Source organism: Malania oleifera, chromosome 4 (assembly GCF_029873635.1).
Source record: "Malania oleifera isolate guangnan ecotype guangnan chromosome 4, ASM2987363v1, whole genome shotgun sequence".
Taxonomy (NCBI): Eukaryota; Viridiplantae; Streptophyta; class Magnoliopsida; order Santalales; family Ximeniaceae; genus Malania; species Malania oleifera.
Genome location: NC_080420.1, coordinates 90,921,156 through 90,945,325, shown reverse-complemented (window position 1 = coordinate 90,945,325; position 24,170 = coordinate 90,921,156). Strand labels below are relative to the sequence as shown.

The 24,170-nt window shown below is 38.6% G+C and overlaps 1 protein-coding gene across 1 annotated transcript; it reads left to right on the top strand.

Moving 5' to 3' along the window:
• The first annotated feature begins 17,816 nt into the window (after positions 1-17,816).
• Positions 17,817-21,380, top strand: LOC131153341 (putative disease resistance protein RGA3). Its single transcript, XM_058105587.1, has one exon. It carries the CDS (start codon positions 17,957-17,959, stop codon positions 21,125-21,127), a length of 3,171 nt encoding a protein of 1,056 aa, XP_057961570.1. The 5' UTR covers positions 17,817-17,956; the 3' UTR covers positions 21,128-21,380.
• Positions 21,381-24,170: the final 2,790 nt, after the last annotated feature.

Below are 24,170 nucleotides of genomic sequence, written 5' to 3'. Positions count from 1 at the left end.
ATCGGTGATACGATATTCTTGAGGATTGCTCTGATAAAGGGTGTAATGAGGTTTGGAAAGAAAGGCAAGTTGAGCCCTCGGTACATTGGGCCATTCGAGATTCTGGAGAGGATTGGTTTAGTTGCTTATCGAGTGGTGTTACCCATAGCATTGTCACGAGTTCATGATGTTTTTCACGCATCAGTGCTGAGGAAGTGTGTGCCAGATCCTTCACACATGATAAGTTATGAATTTTTGGAAATCGGGATGCTTTGACTTACAAGGAAGTACCAGTTCAGATTCTGGATCGAAAAATACAAGAATTGATTACTAAGGACATACCGTTAGTAAAGGTGTTGTGGTAGAATCACATAATTGAGGAGGCTTCTTGGGAGTTAGAGATAGAAATACGTCAGAAGTCCACAACTATTCAGAAAGGTTCAGCGATAGACAGGTAAATGTTGATTTTGTTTGCAGGTTAGGTAAGGTAAGTTGTTTAGTTTATTAGTTATTTATATTTTTGTATATGGATGGTCTTTGGGAGAATTTTGTATGGTATTGTAATCTCCCGAGACATTATGTGTAACCACAGTATTCCTCTTTCATAAGTGAGGGTAGTTAATAAATTTGGTACGGAGTCGCTATGTGGGTGGCTACCGACTCTTCGGTAGAGATGGGTCGTGATTCAGTGATATGATCGGTAATAATTAGAAAATTTCGAGGACGAAATTCTCATAAGAAGGGGAGAATGCAGAGACTTGAAAATTTATTTAGAAAAATAATAAAGGAAAAGTGAAAAGAAAAAAGGAAAAAGGAAAAGCATTTTTTAAAAGGGAGTCTACGGGGATTTGTCGACGAACATCCTTCTTTGGCCCATTGACGAAGATGCATGTCTCATCGATGAAGATTTAACTAGAGAGGTTTCATATATTTATGAGATTTGTTAAAAAACTCATGGCTTCGTTGACGAACGTTCTTTTTGGGTTTGTCGACGAACCCACGTGTCTCATCGACAAAGCCCTGCCTATAAATAGTGTGGCTTTCATTTTAAGCGAGGATTTCTCTCTCCTCATGCCTCTCTCTCTCTCTCTCTCTCTCTCTCTCTCTTTACCCTATAGCTCCCTCACTCTCTCTCTTCAATTTCAAACCCCTTTCAGCCCGGTTTGACGATCAGGAACCACCACGGAGATCTAGGGAAGATTCTCTACAACCTAATAGGGACGAATCGTTGATTTGGGATTTTTGGGTACTATCCCCAAATCAGGGTAAGTGAGATATTTTAGGGTTTATGTGTGTATTTTGAATAAGCTAGCCTATGAAAGGTAGTAAATGATTTTATATTGGGTTTGAGTTGATTTTATTGGGGATAATGTAATTTCAAGGATTGGAGTTTTGAACGCCTCGAGCATGGTTAGAATTTTAGCAAACTTTTTTAGGAATTAGGTAAGGGGATAAAGTTAAGTCAAAATTTTTTTTAAATGTGAACCGATTAAACTGGTGTGTGTGTGTGTGTGTGTGTCTATATATATATTATTTATGTGTTCAAAGGCTATTTTGAAAACCAACTGTGTTCAACAGGGATTTTACAAACCTAGGATATATGGTACATTATTTTTTAATATTACGAATGGTGGAAAATCTAATTTATTTTATGAACTAAAAATACTGTGTATCTTTGGTTATATCCTAGACTGTATTAATATACTGAAAATGTGTGGAAAATGAATGATTTTATGGTTTATCGTGAAACTGAATTTGGGAATGATTGTGAAATATACTGGATGATGTTTTGACTTTGTTTTGGCCTGATCACCTAGGCTTTGTCCAACCTTCAGGCTGCACGACCCGTGCCATGGGGGAAGTAAATGGTTTTAGTCATAGGGAGTTGTCTTATATGCATATTTTTGGATTTATGTAAATGGTGTTAAATATTTACTGAACTGGTTTATACCATGGAAAGGAAAAAGGATATTTTCAACTGTATGGAATGACTACATGTTTTTAAATGATATTTTTGGTTAAATGAGGAACTGGTTATTTTTAGTATACACTAAAATTCATGCTGGTCACACACTGATTTTAACTTAGTCTTCCTTACTGAGAAGTGTCTCACCCCAATTTACAATCATCTTTTCAGGGCCATCTCGGGATCGAGCTTAGCAAGCTCTGGGGCTGGGCGGTAGCTAGTTTTATTTTTGAAGGTTTGTAAGATGTTTTATGGGTTTTAGTTATGTTTAAAGTTCTCGGTTATGTTTTATGGTTGTTGATTGGGAACGTTGTGAATCATCCCTAAGTTAAAGTAAGGCTTTTTAAGCCAAATTTGACTCTGTGGCTGTTATAGAAAATGTTGTACGTGCGAAAATACTGAAGTTTAATACTGGGAATTTTTGGTTTCGGGTTATTGGTTAGGAAATCTTACAGGGGTTAGACCAGATTGTTTTGGGGGCTTTCTCAGTAGTCAGGTAAGGGGATAAACTAAGCTAGTTCTTTTTGAGAATATATATATAGCATTTAATTCTTGGAAAATAAATATATTTATATATATATATATATATATATGATATATGATTTATATTTGGGAAATATTGTTGAATATGATCGTAAGTTGAATATAGAAAACTTGTTCAGTGTGGCATGAGTATAAAATGTTGTGAAATACTATTTTCTGGAATGGGATTATGATATGGGTTTTACAATGGGGAAACCAGCGTATGGGCCGAGATTTTTATATATGTGGTTTGTCGGCGTACGGGCCGTGCTATGTTGTGATTTGCCAGCATACGGGCTGTGCTATGACGTGATTGCCGGCGTACGGGTCGTGCTATGATAAAATGTGTAATACCGGCGTACGGGCCGATGATTTTCATGATATATGTATATATGCAAAATGATATGATTAATCTATAAATTAACGATATGAGATATCCCTGTATCACAGTTTTAACATATGTTATATAGTATCAGAACCTGGTTGGCTTGGTTTAGGCTAGCACTTGCACAGTACCGTTGCTATGTGTCCATGGTCTTCGCGATCATGATATTTGTGTTAACGCCGCTATACGGAGTGGTGTGAGATTGGTGTGAGATTGGATGGTCGATGTGGTTTATAAGAAGTGTGCTGATCGCCCCTGGTGTACGGACCAGGTCTGACAGACCCATCGGACCTACAGACTACTGTTTGACTTGGCAGTGGTCGGCCAACCATTGTCAGGTCCCGCCTTCGGGCCACATAACCCAGTCATGTGGGGGTAATACATGACAACAGCTAGCTAACCTACCAGGAATGTTTTATGTTATTATTATTATGAGATGAAATATGATTATGAAAAATGCAGTATGTTCTGCAATGTTTTGATGGTATATGTATGTTTTCCCAGATTTGATAAACAGCACTGAACATGTTATGTATGATATATGTTGAACACAAAATACTCATGTTGCCACACACTAGTATTAGTTTATTTCCCTTACTGAGAGGTGTCTCACCTATAAATCTTATAAACTTTTCAGGAACCCCAGATAGGAGAGCAGGAAAAACCCCGCAGATATAGTGCTATGTATCTACCCCTTTTGAAGGGTAAGTTTTGTAGGGGCAGTTAGATTTTGGGAATTGTCCCTAAGTTTTATTTTTGGGATGTATATATTAAGATACAGTAGTTGTAGTAACTCTGGTATTGTGATGTATGATATGACGGTATGTATATGATTGTATATTTTCTGCTGCTTAGGCTTCCGTTTTGTGCTCTGATGTATCCCTGGTACCCACGGGTCCAGGTGGACTATGATTTGCTGAGTTGGAATATGTGACATTGATTTTGTTATTATTATTTAAAAAAAATTACGTGGAAATTAAACAGGTCGTGACAACTTGGTATCAAAACCTAGGATGCTAGGTTCTGTAGACTTTAGAGTGTGGCGGAGACAATACCTGAGTTTAGGAAATGATTTGAGATTTTGTTCTACAGTCTAGAAGAAGGACTTCCGTGGTAGTTTTTGTGTTTTTCTTAAGGTGACGATTTTCAGGAAAACCACAGTAAGCTATTGTCGGGTTGTGTTCCTAGAATGTAGGACTGGGGATTAGAAATGAGTTAAAAATGTTGAGATAAGTGATGAGGATAGGTGGGTATATTATAAGGATAGGATTACTGAATTGAAGTTGCTATTTTCCAAGATGGATCCAAAAGGAAATAGTACCCATGCGAGTGGCAGTGATGGAGCAGGACCATCAGGTGCAGTTGGGACCGACTCTGACGCGGTATTACGTAGCGTGGCTCAGCAGGTTATGGCTGAGATCGCTAGGAGTTCGAGGGAGCAGAGTGGTCCATCTGTAGGCCATGGGTGCACCATAGAGAAGTTCATGAAGATGAATCCTCCAGCGTTCTCAGGTGGAGTTGATCCTATAGCTGCTGAGAACTGGATGTTGGAGATTGAGAAGATCTTGGATGTACTGCAGTGTAATGAGAAACAGAGGGTCCTCTTTGCCACCTATAGATTGACAGGAGAGGCTGAGAGGTGGTGGACTGCGGTGAGACTATTGGAGCAGCAGAGGGTGACTCCGATAGCTATGACATGGGACCGATTTAAAGATCTGTTCTTTGACAGATATTTTCCAGCTACTGTGAGGGAGGCTAAGGTAGAAGAGTTCCTGAGTCTGAAGCAGGGATAGCTATCCATCCAGCAGTATGCAGCACGTTTTATCGAGCTCTCTCGTTTTGCCCCTTACATTGTTCCTGATGAGGTGAAGAAGGCAAGGCAGTTTGAGAGAGGCTTGAGGAGAAGCATATTCAAGCGGCTAGTGGTGCTACGGATCCAGGACTTTGCTGAGTTAGTTGATAAGGCAGCCTTGGCGGAGGTTGGTGAGCGTCTTGATGCAGAGTTGCAGGGACAGAGGAAAAGATCTACATCTATCAGCTACTAGCAGGGTCATAGACCGAGCCAGTGGAGGAGAGGAAATCATGGCAGAGGGTGAAGGCAGGAGACGGGAGGACGCAAGGTGCAGACAAGGCAGGGCCCTCCAGTCTGTCAAACATGTGGTAGGAGACACTGGGGAGAGTGTCAAGCTAGTGGTGTAGTGTGCTATCGCTGCGGTAGATCGGGGCATATAGTGCGGGATTGTCCTACCCCACCAGATGCAGCTCCGGTGTGCTATCGCTATGATAGATCGATGCACATGGTACAAGACTGCCCTACTCCACCAGATGCAGTTCCAACTCCTAGACCATACCGGGGAGGTTATCAGGCACCACGTGGGGGCCAGCAGAGGAATACAGCTCTAGCTAGAGTGTTTACTCTAACGCCGGGTGAGGCTGAGACGGCGGGTGACGTGGTGACAGGTATGGTTGTTATGTTTTCTTTTAAAGTTATTGCATTATTTGATTCAGGAGCTACACACTCGTTTGTATCCTTGGGGTGTATTAAATTATGTGGGGCTGAAACACAACTATTAGATGTTGAATTGTTGGTATCTACACCGATTAGGTTAGTAGTAAGGTGTAATAGGGTGCTTCGAGGTTGTCCAGTTGATATTCAAGGGAAGGCTTTGTCTGCCGATTTCATAGTGCTGGACATGCACGGGTTTGATGTTATATTTGGCATGGATTGGCTAGCAGCTAATTTTGCCAGCATAGATTGTTGTGCACGAGAAGTGATATTCAGATCTCTGGGGGAAGCAAAATTTAAGTTCGTAGGGTCGCAAGTACAATCCCCGCCTCAGCTAGTTTCAACTATTCAGGCCAAGAGACTATTACTGAGTGGGTGTCAGGGGTTTGTGGTTGTGGTGAAAGAGATGTCAGAAAATGAATTGAAACTTGCTAGCACGCCTGTAGTAAAGGAGTTTATAGATGTTTTCCCATATGAGTTACCATGCTTGCCACACGATCGAGAGGTAGATTTTTTCATAGATCTACTTCCAGGTACATCGCCTATTTCCAAAGTACCTTATCGAATGGCACCAGTAGAGTTGGCTAAATTAAAAAATCAGTTGTAAGATCTGCTTGATAAGGGCTTCATATGACCCAGTGTATCTCCATGGGGAGCTCTGGTGTTATTTGTGAAGAAGAAAGACGGGACTATGAGGATGTGTATAGACTATAGGGAAATTAATAAAGTAACAATCAAGAATAAGTATCCTCTACCCCGTATTGATGATTTGTATGACCAGCTCCAGGGTACATGGGTGTATTCGAAGATTGACCTCAGATTCGAATACCATCAAGTGAAAGTGAAAGCAGAAGACGTCTCGAAGATGGCCTTCAGGACTCGGTATGAGCATTACGAGTTTCTCGTTATGCCATTTGGATTGACGAATGCTCCTACGGTATTTTATGGACTTGATGAATAGAGTCTTTCACCGATACCTAGACCAGTTTGTTGTTGTTTTTATTGATGATGTACTGGTCTATTTAAGGAGCTATGAGGAGCATGAGACGCACCTAAGGCAGGTTTTGTAGACACTTTGGGAAAAGAAGTTGTACGCCAAGTTTAGTAAATGTGAATTTTGGCTTAAGAAGGTCGTGTTCTTGGGGCATGTTATATCTGGAGACGGTATTTCTGTGGATCCTAGCAAGATTGAGGCAGTAGTAAATTGGGTTAGACAGAGAAATGTCCAGGAGATCAGGAGTTTCTTGGGCCTAGCTGGATATTACCGTCGTTTCGTTGAGGGATTCTCAGCTTTGTCAGGACCCTTGACACGACTGATGAGAAAGAATGTCAGATTTGAGTGGAACGACTATTGTGAGTAGAGTTTTCAAGAACTGAAGCAGAGGTTAGTCACAGCACCAGTTTTGGTTATCCCATCTAGGGGTGAGGGGTATGTCATTTATAGTGATGCATCCTTGAAAGGACTTGGCTATGTATTGATGCAGCATGGTAGGGTAGTTGCGTATGCGTCCAGATAGTTGAAAGAATATGAGAAGAACTACCCTACACATGATCTTGAATTGGCTGCAGTAGTACACACGTTGAAAATTTGGAGGCATTACCTGTATGGTGAGCAGTGTGAGATTTTCTCCGACCACAAGACCTTAAAGTATTTCTTCACGCAAAATGAACTAAATATGAGGCAGAGAAGGTGGTTGGAGTTGATTAAAGATTTTGATTGTACCATCAGTTATCACCCAGGGAAAGCGAACGTGGTAGCTGATGCGTTGAGCCGGAAATCCAAGGAGTTAGTGCTGGAGGCTATAGGGATCCAGCATCCAATCATGATGGATCTGGAGAGACTCGGCATAGAGTTAGTAGAGAGTGATCTCCCAGTATGTATTGTCAACCTAGTGGTACAGCCTACTCTGCTAGAAAGAATTAAAGCCGCTCAAAAGGAAGATCCAATATTAGTAAAGGTGATATGCAGAGTACAAATGGGTCAGGGGGAGGATTTCAGTATTGCAGATGACGGAGCTTTACGGTTCCGTTCTAGATTATGCATTCCTGCCGATACTGAGATCAGGAAGACTATTTTAGAAGAAGCTCACAGATCTTTTTATATCAGTCATCCTGGTAGTACGAATATGTATAGAAACTTGCGTGAAACATTCTGGTGGAGTGGCATGAAGAGAGAAATCTCCAAGTATGTAACCCAGTGTTTGACGTGCCAGTAGGTAAAGGCTGAGCATCAGAGGCCAGCAGGGCGATTGCAGTCGTTATTCATCCCAAAGTGGAAGTGGGATCATATATTGATGGACTTTGTGTCAAGACTGCCGACGGCATTACATGGCCAGAATGTCATCTGGGTGATTGTTGACCGTTTGACTAAGACCGCCCACTTTATACGTATCAAGATCAGCTACTCCCTCAGCCGTTTAGTGGAGATTTACATTCAGGAGATAGTACGTTCTCATGGGGTGCCAGTATCGATTGTGTCGGATAGAGACCCGCGATTGACATCACGATTTTGGAGGAGTTTGCAGGAGGCTCTGGGGTCTCAGTTATCATTTAGTACGACATTCCATCCTCATTCAGACGGCCAGACTGAGAGGACGATACAGATATTAGAGGACATGCTCTGAGCGTGTGTATTAGACTTTGGGGGTAGTTGGACTCAGTTCATGCCGCCAGTAGAGTTTGCATATAATAACAGTTATCAATCCAGCATTGGCATGGCACCATTTGAGGCTCTGTACGGTATGAGATGTCGATCTCATTTGTTTTGGGATAAAGTGGGTGAGCGACGAGTTATGGGGCCAGAGTTGGTTCAGCAGGCGCGTGATAAGGTTCAGCTTATCAGAGATAGGATCAGTGCAGCTCAGAGCCGACAGAAGATTTATGCCGACCATCGCCATAGGAATTTAGAATTCGATGTGGGTAATCATGTGTTTCTGAAGATATGAAAAGGGTTATGCAATTTGGGAGGAAAGGTAAACTTAGTCCTAATTTATCGGTCCATTTGAGATTCTAGATAAAGTAGGATCGGTAGCCTATAAGCCAGCTTTGCCACCTGTGTTATCCAAGATCCACGACATATTCCATGTTGCTATGTTGAGAAAGTACGTCTCAAATCCTTCTCATATCATCAGTTACGATGAATTGGAGCTTTGTGATTCACTAGGACATGAGGAGGTACCGGTACAGATTTTGGATAGAAAAGTACAGGAGCTACGTAATAATAAAATTCCTCAGGTAAAGGTTTTGTGGAGGAATCATGCGGTAGAAGAAGTTTCTTGGGAATCCGAAGAGCAGATGAGACAGAGATATCCATATCTATTCCAAGAAAGTTGATGAGATAAAATGCAAGTAGTTAGGTAGTTTCTTTTGCAGGTACATGTAATGGTTTAATTAGTATAGTATTTTAGTTTTGGGAGAATGATTTTCTTTTGTATATGTAATCTTCCAAGACTCGAAATGTAACCACGGTATTCCTTTGCCATAAGTGAGGGTAGGTCATTTTAGTGAGGGTAGGTAATAAAATGAGTAGACCATTTTTCCTGATTAAAGGATGGCGAGTTACGGGAACAGTAAATTTCGAGAACGAAATTGTTTTAAGGGGGAAGGAATGTAGTAACCGGGAAAAAAATAAAATTAAAAAATAAAAAATAATAATAATAAAATGAAATAAATTAATTAAATTAACAAGTAAAATGAATAGTATGATAAGGAAGAAAAAAAAATATATATATATATATATATAAAGTTATACAAGCTTCTCCAAGAAGCTTTGCTTCAATTCGTAAGTTATTATAATATTAATATATATATATAAAGTTATACAAGCTTATCCAAGAAGCTTTGCTTCAATTAGTAGGTTATTATAATATTAATATATATATATATATAAATAATTGTACAAGCCTCCTTAGGAAGCCCCATTGTTCTCTCTCTCTCTCTCTCTCTCTCTCTCTCTCTCTCTCTCTCTCTTTTTGATTCCTGGCCAGTTTTATGTCGGATCGACAAACCGAAGCCACCACAATGCTCCTGACGAAGTTCTCTACAAGTCTGCCAGAGCGGATTGTCAAGGAAACGAAGTTGGATTTCATCTCAAATCCAAGGTAAGGCTTTATACTCAATATTTGGATTTTTGACAATTGAAGAAAGTGATATACGCGTAAAAATACTGAACTTTAATACTGGGAATTTTTCGTTTTCAGGGGTGTTGATTAGGAACGTTGGGAATCATCCGTAAGTTGAGCTAAGGCTTTTTAAGCCAAATTTGACTTTGTGGCTGCTATAGAAAATGTTGTACGTACGAAAATACTAAAGTTTAATACTGGGAATTTTCGGTTTCAGGGTATTGGTTAGGAAATCTTATGGGGGTTAGACTAGATTATTTTGAGGGCTTTCTTAGTAGTCAGGTAAGGGGATAAACTAAACTAGTTCTTTTTGAGAATATATATAGCGTTTAATTCTGGGAAAATAAATATATATATATATATATATGATATATGATTTATATTTGGGAAATATTATTGAATATGATCATAAGTTGAATATAGAAAACTTGTTCAGTGTGGCATAAGTATAAAATGTTTTGAAATACTGTTTTGTGGAATGAGATTATGATATGGGTTTTACAATGGGAAAACCGGCATACAGGCTGAGATTTTTAAATATGTGGTTTGCCGGTGTACGGGCCGTGCTATGTTGTGATTTGCCAGCGTACGGGCTGTGCTATGATATGGTTTGTTAGCGTACAGGCCATGCTATGTTGTGATTTGCTAGCGTACGGGCTGTGCTATAATGTGATTGCCGGCGTACGGGCCATGCTATGATAAAATGTGTAATACCGGCATACGGGCCGATGATTTTCATGATATATGTATATATGCAAAATGATATGATCAATCTATAAATTAACGATATGAGATATCCCTGTATCACAATTTTAACATATGTTATATAGTATCAGAACCTGGTTGGCTTGGTCTAGGCTAGCACTTACACAGTACCGTTGCTATGTGTCCATGGTCTTCGCGATCATGATATTTGTGTTAACGCTGCTGTACGGAGTGGTGTGATATTGGATGGTCGATGTGGTTTATAAGAAGTGTGCTGATCGCCCCTGGTGTACGGACCAGGTCTAGCAGACCCATCGGACCTACAGACTACTGTTTGACTTGGCAGTGGTCGGCCAACCATTGTCAGGTCCCGCCTTCGGGCCACATAACCCAGTCATGTGGGGGTAATACATGACAACAGCTAGCTAACCTACCAGGAATGTTTTATGTTATTATTATTATGAGATGAAATATGATAATGAAAAATGCAATATGTTTTGCCACGTTTTGATGGTATATGTATGTTTTCCCAGATTTGATAAACAGTACTAAACATGTTATGTATGATATATGTTGAATACAAAATACTCATGTTGCCATACACTAGTATTAATTTATTTCCCTTACTGAGAGGTGTCTCACCCCTAAATCTTATAAACTTTTCAGGAACCCCAGATGGGAGAGCGGGAAAAGCCCCGCAGATATAGTGTTGTGTATCTACCCCTTTTGATGGGTATGTTTTGTAGGGGCAGTTATATTTTTGAGGAATTGTCCTTAGGTTTTATTTTTGGGATGTATATATTGAGATATAGTAGTTGTAGTAACTCTGGTATTGTGATGTATGATATGAAGGTATGTATATGATTATATATTTTCTACTGCTTAGGCTTCCTTTGTGTGCTCTGATGTATCCCTGGTACCCACAGGTCCAGGTGGACTATGATCTGGTGAGTTGGAATATGTGACATTGATTTTGTTATTATTATTTAAAAAAAATACGTGGAAATTAAGTAGGTCGTGACATCTGTATTCAATTATCTAAGTAGTACTATCAACAGGTAATCATAAACATGCAAATACCGAAATGTTAAAGAGTGTAGGGAAAGAATATCACTAGGTTTTTATAAGGTTCAACACACCGGCTCACGTCCTTGCCTTGGGCAAACCACTCAAGGATTTCACTATCTGCTCCTTCAAATCGGGAGAAGCTTCCCATTACAATCCACTTCTTCACATAGGCCGAAGCTTCCCTTTATAATCCACTTCTTAACATAGGGTGAAACTTCCCTTTACAATCCACTTATTAACACAGGGTGAAGTTGCTTCCATACTCCGCTTCTTCACACAAGGTGAAGCTGCCTCTCCACGGTTCACAATCCGAATCATATTTACAAATGATAAAAATAATTTTGTGTACAGGTAAAATGCCTCTTGAAAGCTAGTTGTACAATTTAAAATCAATGCACTCTTGTATGATGGGAGTTTAAGCTCAATAGAGTTTATATGATTTCTCTCAAAAATGTATTTATGAAATAATGTGATAAATGATGATAAATATGATCTTTGATTCAAAATATAATATTTTTTAAGTGTATTTCGAAGATCTTTAAACACTCAAGTAATATCTCCAAAAATATTTTTCAATAATAAAGTGTAGGAGATAATGATGATTAGCTTTACAACAAATATTTTCCATTAAGCACAAAAACTACCTTTTGAATCTTGCAATGAGTGTGCAAAGATTCCCAAGTTGTAGAGATTTTTCTCAATAATATTTATCAATCAAATAGTATGGGAAAAACTCAAGCTCATTCTCTAAAAAATTTGTATTCAAATACTAAAGAATGTGAGAGAGTATAAGCTTAACAATGAGATGTAAAATGCTCACAATAATGAGTATTCAATCACTCTTCATGTATCGCCCTGAACAAGGCAAGTGGGGCCCAGAGGTCACGTGTTACATTCACCTATTTCTGATACCATACACCACAATCATGCAGCGGAATTAAAACATTATACCTCAAATTTAAATACCAGAGTCTACCTGTATGCATATATGCACCCCATAAACAACTATCATTACTTGTTTATATTTCACACTAGTACTTAAAAGCATAAACTATACATAAGTTGATTAAACAAACTTTCCAAAATACCCAAAACATTACCCTTCCAGAGCCCTAAGTTCGATCTCCTGATAGACCTGAAAACATGATCATCCACTAGGGCGAGACACATCTCCGTAAGGAAGAACAAATCATAGCAGTGTGTGGGAGAATGTTTAAATATTACAAAATATATATATTCTTTTGCCATTCACCATCAATCGCAGCTAAGAAACACGTCATTAATATCAACATTGATCTCTGATTTCATACTCACATCCATAATTATTTTTAATAATAATACCCGAGAATAGAGAAGATTACTCGCCCATACAAGTAGCTTCCCTCTGCTCTAATATCAGTATCAGGGCACTCACCTTACTCAGTAAGCTCTTGAGCTATGTATATAGACAAAGTCTCCGAGAATAGGAAAGGCTACCCACCCATACAAGTAGTTTCCCTCTGCTTTGGCATCAAATAGAAAATACCAGGGCACTCTCCTTTCTCAACAAGCTCTTGGAAAATGTTTTACCTTGCCATATATATACATATAATTAAATTATTATATCATTCATCCTATTAGATCACATTCCACATAAACATACTGTCCACACAAGACTCTCATTCATACAAAACACACGGTTCACACAGGACTAGTCCACACATGACAAACATCAATACATGGTCCACACAAGACAAACATCAACACATGGTCCACACAAGACTGGTCCATATATGACAAACATCTCATAGAATATATATCGTGGCCCACACAGGCACCACTAATCTCCAATACCAATTCCCATGACCTACTCGTAGTATAACAGTAGAACAACCTCCTCTGGCCTGCCAATGCTCTACCCCAATATATAATGACAATATACGAACTCCTTAGGCTTGCCAACGTATATCGTGATTACATCTAGGTAATATAACAAACTCCTCAGGCCTGCCAATGTTATATTTTGATACATACGAATAACCACACAAAATGACCCATATACACATCACAATATTTGTCACGCAACAATCTCAATAGCAGCATTTACAATCAATCAGTATTCATCACCCGTCAGTATTCACAACATGCCAATATCCATAACCAACACATGATCATAATCCAACAGTATATCTCATCATTCTGTACCCACAACAGCCAATTAAAATTATGAAAGTTGTATTCCTGCCACAATTTATTTTCATATATATATTATATTCCCAAATTAACTGGTTTAAACTTTAATAAAAACCCTACTATACTTAATTCCCCTTACTTGGTTTTCTAGATTACACCTGCGAAAACCCTGAAAAGTCGCCTGCGGCACTCACTGATAATTCAAAAACCTGAGTTCATCAACCCAAACTTCAATACAATGCTATTTTATCATTCCCTAGGCCCTATATTTTGTCGTGTGTTGAAAATGCTTGGATCAGGAATGACTCAACCTCGAGTCTCTTGAAACTTGCTATTCATCTTAAGAGAACTAAAGTTGCTTTATATGCATGGAATAAAAATGTCTTTGGGAGAGTGGGAGAAAACCTACAAGCTCGCGAGGAAAGGATGGAATCTCTATAAAATCAGCTACAATTAGGTTTTTCTAAGGAGGTCGAAACCGATTACTTGACTACTAAGTTGGAGATTCAGGTATGGGAGAATAACGAAGCATCTCGCCTAGGACAAATTGCGAAAAAGAAAATGGTTGATTGAGGGGGATCAAAACTCTAAATTTTTCCATTCTTATCAATTAGAGGTGGAATAAGGGTCGTATAAATAGTATGGTTCTGAATGACAAGAGGATATTGGATGGTGTAGAAATAATACATAATGAAGTCGCTGCTTTTTTTCATAATTTTCTCTCAGAGTCATCGGTGGTTGAACCTTGTGATCTTCCCAAGTTAATTCAAAGGCAGATTTCAGATGCTGATAATAATTTTCTCTGCACCGATCCGACGGAAGAAGAAGTTAAAAAAGTGGCATTCTCTATTCCCAAAGAAAGCAATCCGTGACCAGATGGATTTGGTTCTGAATTTTATATATCTTGCTGGGACATTGTGAAAAAAGATGTCCTAGATGCGGCAAAGAATTTTTTTCGTGGCACTCCTATTTTCATATTCTTCTCCTTTTCATTATTATTTTAATTTCGAAGGTGGACAATTCTTCTAGTTTTGATAAATTCTGGACTATTAGTTTGTGCTCTGCGGCTTACAAAATTGTTTTCCAAGATTATTGTTTTTAGGCTAACTGAGATTGTTGATAAGTTGGTCTCGCATGAGCAAGGTGCTTTTATTCTCAAGCGTAGTATTTTTGAGAATATTACGCTTGCATAGGAAATGGTTCATTCTTTGCACAAAAAAATGGCTAGCGGCAATATGATAATAAAATTGGATATAGCTAAGACTTATGACAGAGTGAATTGAAATTTTCTTATAGAGGTTTTTAAGGCTTTTGGCTTCTTTGAGAGGTTTCGTAAGCTCATAAGAAATTGTGTGGAGTCCCCATGGTTTTCCATTATAATGAACAAAATATTTAAAAGGTTTTTTCAATCGAGTAGAGGCTTGAGGCAAGGGGATCCACTTTCTCCTTATTTATTCATCATAATGGAGAAGGTTTTGACAAAGTTGCTTAGGAAAAACTATGAGATAACTTGTATTGGACAATTTAATCATCTGATTTGGGCCCCTTTGGTTTCGCATTTGCTTTATGCAGATGATATTCTTATTTTTACAAATGGTGGGAAAAAGGTCTATTAGAAATTTGGTTTACACTCTAGACATGTATGAGAAGTGGTCGAGTCAAAAAATCAACAAGACAATGTCTATGTTATTCCTTTTGAAATACATTACTCCTGCTCGAAAATGTGGTTTATTGAGAATCACGGGTATCATGGAAGGTAAATTCCCAATTACGTATTTGGGTGCGCCTTTGGTTTCTAGAAAATTCTTTTCTAGTATCTTGGAGCCTCTTGTGGAGAAGATTAGGAAGAAAATTACAAGGTCTCACAAGGTGGAAGATTGATTTTATTAAGACATGTGTTGTCTAGCATGCCGATACATTTGATGTCGATTATTAATGTTTCGCAGGTCACATTTTCTCGCATCAACTCTCTTCTTGCTAATTTTTAATGGGGAGAGGTGAAAGGTAAAAAGAAGATTCATTGGCGCTCTTGGTAGAAAATTTGTAAACCTACCTCAAAAGGGGGTATCGGCTTGAGAGATCTTAAAGAAGTCCAAAAATCTCATCTTATGAAATTTGTCTTCAGACTGCTCACTTTTAACAATCTATGGTCAGGTTTTTTCAAGACTAAGATATTGTAGAAATGATTATTTATTAATAAGGAAAGGGAGACCAAATGACTCTTGGTTCTGGAAATCAATGATGGCCACCATTTTGGAAGTTATGGATAATGTTAAAATTTTGGTGAGAGATGGGAACTCTTCTTTTTGGTTCGATAGGTGGCTTACATCAAGCCCCTTAGCTATGTGCACTGAGGATATTTCGAACAAAAAGTTGTGTATTTAGGATTGTTGGCTGAATAACAACTGGAACTCTGATTTATTAATGGAATTTGTTAGAGCCGACAGAACAATGGAAATCTTGCATAGTGTGTCAGTTGGTAAAAGTGGTCGGGATATATTCATCTGGAAGCCTGCCCCTCATGGCAAGTTCTCTACAAAAACGGCATGGGAGGTAGTGAGGAGCAGAAGTGATAATTTTGAGTGGCATGGCTGGTTTTGGCATTCTTTATTGCTTAGAAGAATCTTAATGTGTTTATGAAAGGTTTGGTTTAAATGCTTGGCAGTAGATGATAGAATTTAGGCCAAAGAAATATCGATGGATTTGGCTTGTGATTGTTGCGTGCAGAGAAGTCAAGAAAACACTGATCACATTCTTTCTTTAGGCGAGGCGGCTTCAGAGGTTTGGCGTTGGGCTAGTGTGGTGTTGGGGATTCTTTTCCAACGGTTCTTTCCCTAGAAAAACAGAATTGCAAACTGGTTCCACTATACTCAAAAATCATCTATTAAAGGTATTTTAATTGGTCTGATCCTGTGTTTGATTACATGGTGCCTATGGAATTAAAGATGCAAAGCGAGAATGGAAGGAGTTTATTAAAGTGCGAATCGGACGTGGAGAAGTGTTCGATACTTGGTTAGTTCTTTAGCTGAGAGCTCTAATTCTTTTTGAAAATTGAAGATATTAGACATTACGATTTTGAAAGAGTTTCAAATTCAGCATCAGGGAGTTTGCGCCAAGCTTGGAAAAATTATTTCGTGGGTTAAACCCTCAGCAGGGTGGATAAAACTTAATTATAATGGGAGTTGTAGGGGCAATCTGAGTACTTCAGGAGGTGAAAGAATTATTCGGGACTGCTATGACATGGTGAAAGTGGTTTTTTCAAACTATTTTGGTAATAGTACGAACAATAGTACGAACTTAAAAGTAATTCTAGAAGGAATTCGTTTGTGCAAACGACTTCATTATTTTAATGTGATTATTGAAAGTGACTCGTGAATTGTTGTTGATTGACTTCAGAAAGGTAGATGTATCTTATGGTATCTTTAGGATTTTTGGAAGGATCTCGTGGCAGAACTAGAAAGAGTGAACTTCATGGTAATCCATCAATATAGGGAAGACAATAGTGCGGCTAATTTTTTCACTAGAGATTGAGAAATGAGAAACAATGTCATTTACAAAAAACAACATCTTTTACCACATTCTCTAAAATGTGATTTGGATGGATAGTTTGGGTCTCACTTCCTTTCGTCATTAGTTCAACCTCTCGATTTTTGTTTGGTAGGTTTAGATTTTTTGATTTTTTGATTTTATTTTATTTTATTATTTTTGTTTTTGATTGGCCTATTTAGATTTGTTTCTTATTTAACTTTATTTGAATTTATAATCCTATTTTGATTGATTGTTGCTGTTATTTTTGGAAGGCCTTTAATTTTTTTATCTGTAATCTCTCAATGCTTCTCTTGTAACTACGTTATTCTTTCATCAAAAGTGAGGGCATATCAATAAATAAATGGAAGTGCCGCCCCCCTTATTTTATTTGAAAAAAAAAAATCCTACCAAAATTTTTCAGTTTACAAACAGCAGAAATCCAATTGACAGAAAAATGAAGCAAATGCATATCCAGAATTAAATACATTGGACACCCAATCAAACTCAGGTTGTTTTGTATTTCTGGCTTTGCTGTGAATTGTGTACAATTTATTCCTGCACTGATACAAGGATACTATTTGCTTTAGAATTGACTTTCCAACTCCCGACCTTCGACACTTACCTGCGTACTCTTTACTGCATACAAGGATACTATTTGCTTTAGAATTGACTTTCCAGCTCCCTACCTTTTGACACTTATCCACCGACTCTTTGTTGTCTCAATTCTATAATTGTTCGTATTATAAGTCCACCAAACAATTAACATCAGTACCAACTGCTAAGACTTCCGCGTCAAAATTAAATTGCACGTAATTTGAACCAGTGGTTCTAGTTTCTAAGCAGAATCCACGGCATCCACTGCTTCCACCCTCATCACCTATTCTCTTTCCATTCACCAATTACAAACAAGTCATCTTGACAGACCAAACAGCTATTAATATCAGTTTCAAGACTTCCCAAACTTTCTTTCAAAAGGGAAAACAGAAGAAGAGGAGCAAATTAAGATGGCAGCAGAAGTTCTCCTTCAAGTTTTATCTGAGATAATCCTAAATAAGGTTGTTGTTCTTGCATCTGAATCAATCGGCCTTGCCTGGGGCCTGAGGGAAGAGTTGAATAAGCTGAGCAGACAATTACGCATGATTCAAGCTAAGCTGCACGATGCCGATGGACGACAGCAACAACAGCAGTCCGTGAGAATTTGGCTAGATGAGCTCAAAGATGTGGCTTATGATGCTGATGAGGTCCTGGGCGAGTTTGAATACGAGACTCTCCGGCATAAGGTAGATGCTCAAAACCACACGAAGAAAAAGGTGTGCAACTTCTTTTCGCTGCCCATCCTCATTGCTTTCCATTTCAAGATGGCTTCTAAAGTTAAGAAAATTAACGCAAGGACGGAACAAATTTCAAGAGAAGCAAACGACTTGCAACTAGTAGATATGCTACCTTTGGAAGACATCACTATGGAACCAGTTCGAGATAAGTCTTGCAGGCAGACACATCCCTTTGTCGATGATTCAACAATTGTGGGAAGAGACCAGGATGTATCCAAGATACCAGACAAGTTACTTGGTCCCAGCAATGAGGGAGAAGATCTACCCATCATCTCAATAGTCGGGATGGCAGGTCTTGGGAAGACAACACTGGCGCAGCTAGTTTACAAGAATGAGAAGGTGGTGAGGCATTTTGATGAAAGAAAATGGGTTTGCTTATCAAGTGATTTCAGTGTCATAAGACTTCTAAAAGAGATGGGTGAATTTCTTGCAATAACTATCCCTGAGATGTCAAATGTTGAAGCAATAGTGAACAAGCTCAAAGAAATATTGCAACATAAAAAATATTTGCTCGTGCTCGATGATGTGTGGAACACAGATCCTAAGAAATGGGATCTTATGAGAGATGCTTTGCTGGGAATTGGTTTTTCAAAGGGAAGCAAGATTTTGGTGACCACTCGCAGCAATAAAGTCATTTCAGCCATGCAAACAATTCCCACACATCAATTATCAGGGCTATCGAGTGATGACAGTTGGTCTGTCTTCAAGCAGAGAGCGTTCGCATGTGGTGGATCAAAAGAAACCCCATACTTGGCGAGCATTGGGAGAAGGTTGGTGAAGAGGTGTGGGGGCGTGCCACTGGCGATAAGGGCACTTGGAGGTTTTATGTACTCTAATAAGAATGAAAGCGAGTGGCAGTCAATCGAAAAGAGCGAGATATGGACATTACCCGAAGATGAACTTGGAATCTTGCCTGCCTTAAAGTTAAGTTACAACTATTTGTCGCCACCATCTCTGAAACAATGTTTTGCATACTGCTCAATTTTCCCCAAGGACTATGTCATTGAAAAGGAAATAATAATCCTACTTTGGATGGCTCAAGGATTTCTTCAACCATCTCAAGAAAGCAATTTAGAGATGGAAGACATAGGTAATTTCTACTTCAATGTTCTGTTGAAAAATTCATTGTTTCAGGATGTTGTAAAGGATGCATATGGTGAAATCAAAACCTGCAAGATGCACGATCTTGTGCACGATCTTGCACAATCTATTTCAAAATCTGAAATCTTTCTTTTGGAGGAAACACAAAAGAGGAAAGAAATCCCTCCAGTTCGACATTTATCACTGATTTCTGATAAAAAAATTGAGCAACGAATTGGGAAGGACAACGGTCAAAAATTGCGCACCTTGAATTTTTTAAGACCTTGTGATGTTCGGGGCGACACGTTAGCCAATTTAAAATGCTTGAGAAGTTTAAATTTGAGCCGTAGTCCAATCAAAAAACTGTCAAATTCAATTGGAAGGTTGACACAATTAAGGTATCTTGACATCTCAAGGACAGAGATCAGAAGGTTGCCCAATTCTGTTACCCAGCTGTACCATTTGCAGACATTGAACATGGCGCACTGCAACAAGATGGTGGAGCTACCGAAAGAACTCAGAAGATTGATCAATTTGAGACATTTGCGCCTTGACTGGTACAACTCTAGGAGATTAATGAAGGATGCACCAATTGAGATGGGACGACTAGTTCATTTGCGGACATTACCGCTTTTCATGGTGGGTCCAAACAAGGGACACCGAATTGAAGAGCTGGGATCCTTGAACAGTATTGGGGGGCAATTAAGGATCTGCAATCTTGAGCATGTGAGGGATAAAGAAGAAGCAAAAAGGGCAAACTTGCTAGGAAAGGTTAACATTGACAGACTGGAGCTTGAATGGAGCACGGATACATTCAAGAACAACAACAACAACAGGATCTTTAATCATCATGATGAAGTGTTGGAAGGCCTCCAACCTCACTCAAATCTAAAGCGGTTATGGATCGAAGGCTATAGGGGTGGTGCAATCCCATCATGGATGACAACAATGCTGCATCTTCAGGTGTTGAACATAAGGAACTGCCCAAAAATAAACTCCATTCTCTCAAGTTTAGAGAGCTTAATATCCCTACAAGAGTTAATCATTGTCAACTGTGAAGAATTGATTGCTCTGCCAAGTGGATTTCAACTATGTGCATCTCTTAAGAAAATAAGGATATGTGGGTGCCCAAATCTGGAATCTCTGCCGATTGGTTTATCGGAGTCGACTTCCCTTTCAGTTTTAAAAATTGTTAAATGCAAAAGATTGAGTCGTTTCCCCGAAGGACTACTATGCTGCTTCACCAGTTTAAAGATATTGGAGATTGGAGGATTTTGGGAAGAGCTTGATACTTTCCCCTCTCTTCTTAGCAGTAACTGTCGCAGTGGTAGTTATAACACCACAACTAGCAGCACTACTACTGCCACTGATGCCAACGACAACAACAACAACAATATCACATTCCACCAGCACCAGCATCACCACCTATACCACCTTGAACAACTAGAGTTGTTCGGGTGGCCAAAGCTGAAGTCTCTCCCCGGCCAATTTCTTCGGCACCTCTCATTGCTGAAATCTTTGTGGATTGAGGAATTCGGTGGTTTGGAAGCTGTGCCAGAGTGGCTACCAGAAAACCTTGAAGAGCTACATCTTTTGCATTGCAAGAACCTAAAGTATCTACCTCCAGCAGAATCCATGCAAAGGCTCACCAAATTAAGGAAGCTGCATACTCATGGTTGTCCCATTTTGGCAGAAAGATGTGCCCGTGAAACTGGCCCAGAGTGGCACAAGATTGCCCTCATCCCAGATACAATTATTTCATAATCTCAACAATATATTGGTTTTCCTAGCATTCGGCACAGCGAATCAATGGAGGCCAAAACAGTTAGGAGCTCACTGATGGCGTTGCATGGAGAAGATGAAGTGGGGAGTGGGGGTGGTGTTGCAGCACCATGGGAGTTTTTTTTTTCTTTTTCATTTATGTTTTTACTACTTGTTTTATCTTTGAAACTTTGCTGTAAATGTCTTTTGGAAACTAACATTTGAAAAAAATAGGACTTCTACTTTCATTTTCTTGTTTGCAAAGGACACAGGCCTGACATTGAGTTCTTCCCCATTTATAAACTCTATCAGAGTGGCCAATCTATTGCGAATTGCAAGCCAGTTGATGAAAGCTTGTGTCTGGTTATATTGAGCTTAAACCGAATAGCAGAATGCCAACAGACTTTAGGGAGACCAGATCTTACGTGATCTTGTTAAAGCTTGATATACATTGTTGGTCCCTAACCTAAAAGCCCTAAAAGCCTAAGCTTTTAGGTGACGTGGTCATCTAACATGGTATCAGAGCTGGTTACCAGGAGGTCGTGGGTTCTAATATTATCGCCTGCATTTATTCTATAGTATTTAAAAATTTATTATATGTTTATATCTCCACGTGATGTCGGGTTGCATGTGTAGGGGAGTGCTAAAGTTTGATATACTTTGTTGGCCCACAACCTAAAAGCTTAAGTGGTAATTTAACAGATCCCAAGCAAAGTAAAAGGAAAAACTTTGCTGAAGGATTAAAAGCCTAGCATATTTTGTCATCAGAATTGATATTAAGGGTGACCGTGATTTGATTTATTATATCAATAGTCTTGAATGAAGGTCTTCTAAGCCATTCCACCCTTGAAAATAAATGTGAGTTTTGTGGGAAAACAATTTAAAAACCCTAATGTTTAAGACCCTTCAAAGATCACAAGAGACACGACCCGTGGGAGACAAGGGTACGTAATTTAGCATATTAGCTAGTAAGAAAGACTCCAGGGAACGTTGGTGGCCAACAAGGACACATGGCACAATGAAAGTCACAAAAAATTGACTTTCAATAACAAATGGTGACTCCCTAATTATGAACATTTATGCTATGTTCGGGAGAGAGCTTCAATTTGCTTTTGTGTGGATTTAAAGAAAATGTAGTTCGAAATTGTATTTAGTTTCATCAAAATCCACCCAAATTCAAATTTTGGGCTCGAAGTTCATACTCTCAAATGTAAAGTTAATGCTCAAAATAGGCATCCATGGAGGATATTGTTTGTGCAACCTCTGTGCACATTCTTACAATTTGATTTCCAAACTGATGACGGGGATAGGGGAATAGAGACAACTTGAGACCACCTAAGCAAGTATCACCCTAATACCTAGTCGGCTAGATGGAGCAAGCCACGCATCGTGCCACGATAGGTTGTAACATCAACTCAAGCAATGGAAACTCTCCCTCGGCTAACTGATTGCTAGAAGCCAAAGACCATCTGAAAAGTATGGGTTACAAGATCCACCTACAATGCAATTGGTAAAGATGTAACAAAATTGCAAGCAATAAAGAAACACAAGAAATTTACTTAGTTCGGTATTAGGCTTGCATCCACGAGCAATCCTATAAGAATTTAATTAATATCAAGGTATAGAGAAGAAGTACAAAGAGTATCACTCCTCTCCCCATAATTGTGAAATCCTACAACCCTTTTCTAACCCAAGAAAAGAATTTTTATAGGAATAAGAACACAAGATGAATGCCTTGTACAATTCATTCTCTCTTGAATTTACACTCACTCTCTACTTGCTCTACCCACATGGCAACAAGACCTCTCTTCTTCTTATATAAACCTTGCATATATATAATGTCTAACCATCCAATAAGTAACCATGCCATGGTTGTCAAAACAGGTAACCCCAAAGTCAAGACATTGACTTTGAAAATACTTTTGCATGATTCGGAAGTTAAACTATACACATCATAGAAGGAGTCTTCATTTCAAGAAAGAAGGCACCAAGTTAAAAAGCCAACATTCATGCCTTGGAAAAATATGCCTCTGCTTACCAAGACTAATAAATTAGCTTTGAAAACAAGTTTAGTATGACAACCAAACATTTATGCCCTATACAATAATAAACTACCCACACCCTTCTTCCTTCATTTTTATTTTATTTTATTTACCATTTTATTAGTTTAATCCCACCATATGTGCCAAACCAACTCAACAAGATACAATAGGGCGAAGATCACAACTGCTATCAAAGGAAAAGAGCCAATGAACAAGCCTAACCTATGGTCCTACAAGAAAGAGTTCAGACAAGTAAAATGAAGGTTAACCAAAACATGCATTGCAGATGCACACGGACTTAGAATACAATTCACCCATGATTAAAATTGGCTAAAGAGCTAACTTCAGACACATTCCAAAAAAATATAGCTTGGGAAAAAGTTAGGAGAACAAAGTCAATTACAATAAAGTGTCAACATTAAGGGAGATTCTACTTATGTTAAAAAAATTTGTCAAGTGTTAGTTAAATTAAGATTAGCTATGTTTTGGGCACATCCTAAGCATTGGTTGTAATTCCAAGTTTGACTTGGAGAGGAATGTAAATATATGTAATTGTTTTTACCTTGTAAAGACATTTAATCAACATATAAAAAAACCTAGTGCTAATACAACCAACCTCAATGCCACCCTATCCCTCTATCTCTCATATACCTTTCTCTCTAATTTATCTCCTTTTATCTTCTTCTTTCCTCTTCTAAAATGAATCTATTTGCTTCCCTTTTTTTCCTATTAAGATTAGCTATGTTTTGGACACATCCTAAGCATTGGTTGTAATTCCAAGTTTGACTTGGAGAGGAATGTAAATATATGTAATTGTTTTTACGTTGTAAAGACATTTAATAAAACATATAAAAAAAACCTAGTGCTAATACAACCGGCCTCAGTGCCACTTTATCCCTCTCTTTGCCTCTCATATACCTTTGTCTCTAATTTATTTCCTTTTATCTTCTTCTTACCTCTTCTAAAATGAATCTATTCGCTTCCCTTTTTTTCCTACTCCTTCT

Coding starts and splice junctions, on each gene's coding strand:
- LOC131153341 (XM_058105587.1), top strand. CDS start 17,957: ATGGCAGCAGAAGTTCTCCTTCAAGTTTTATCTGAGATAATCCTAAAT.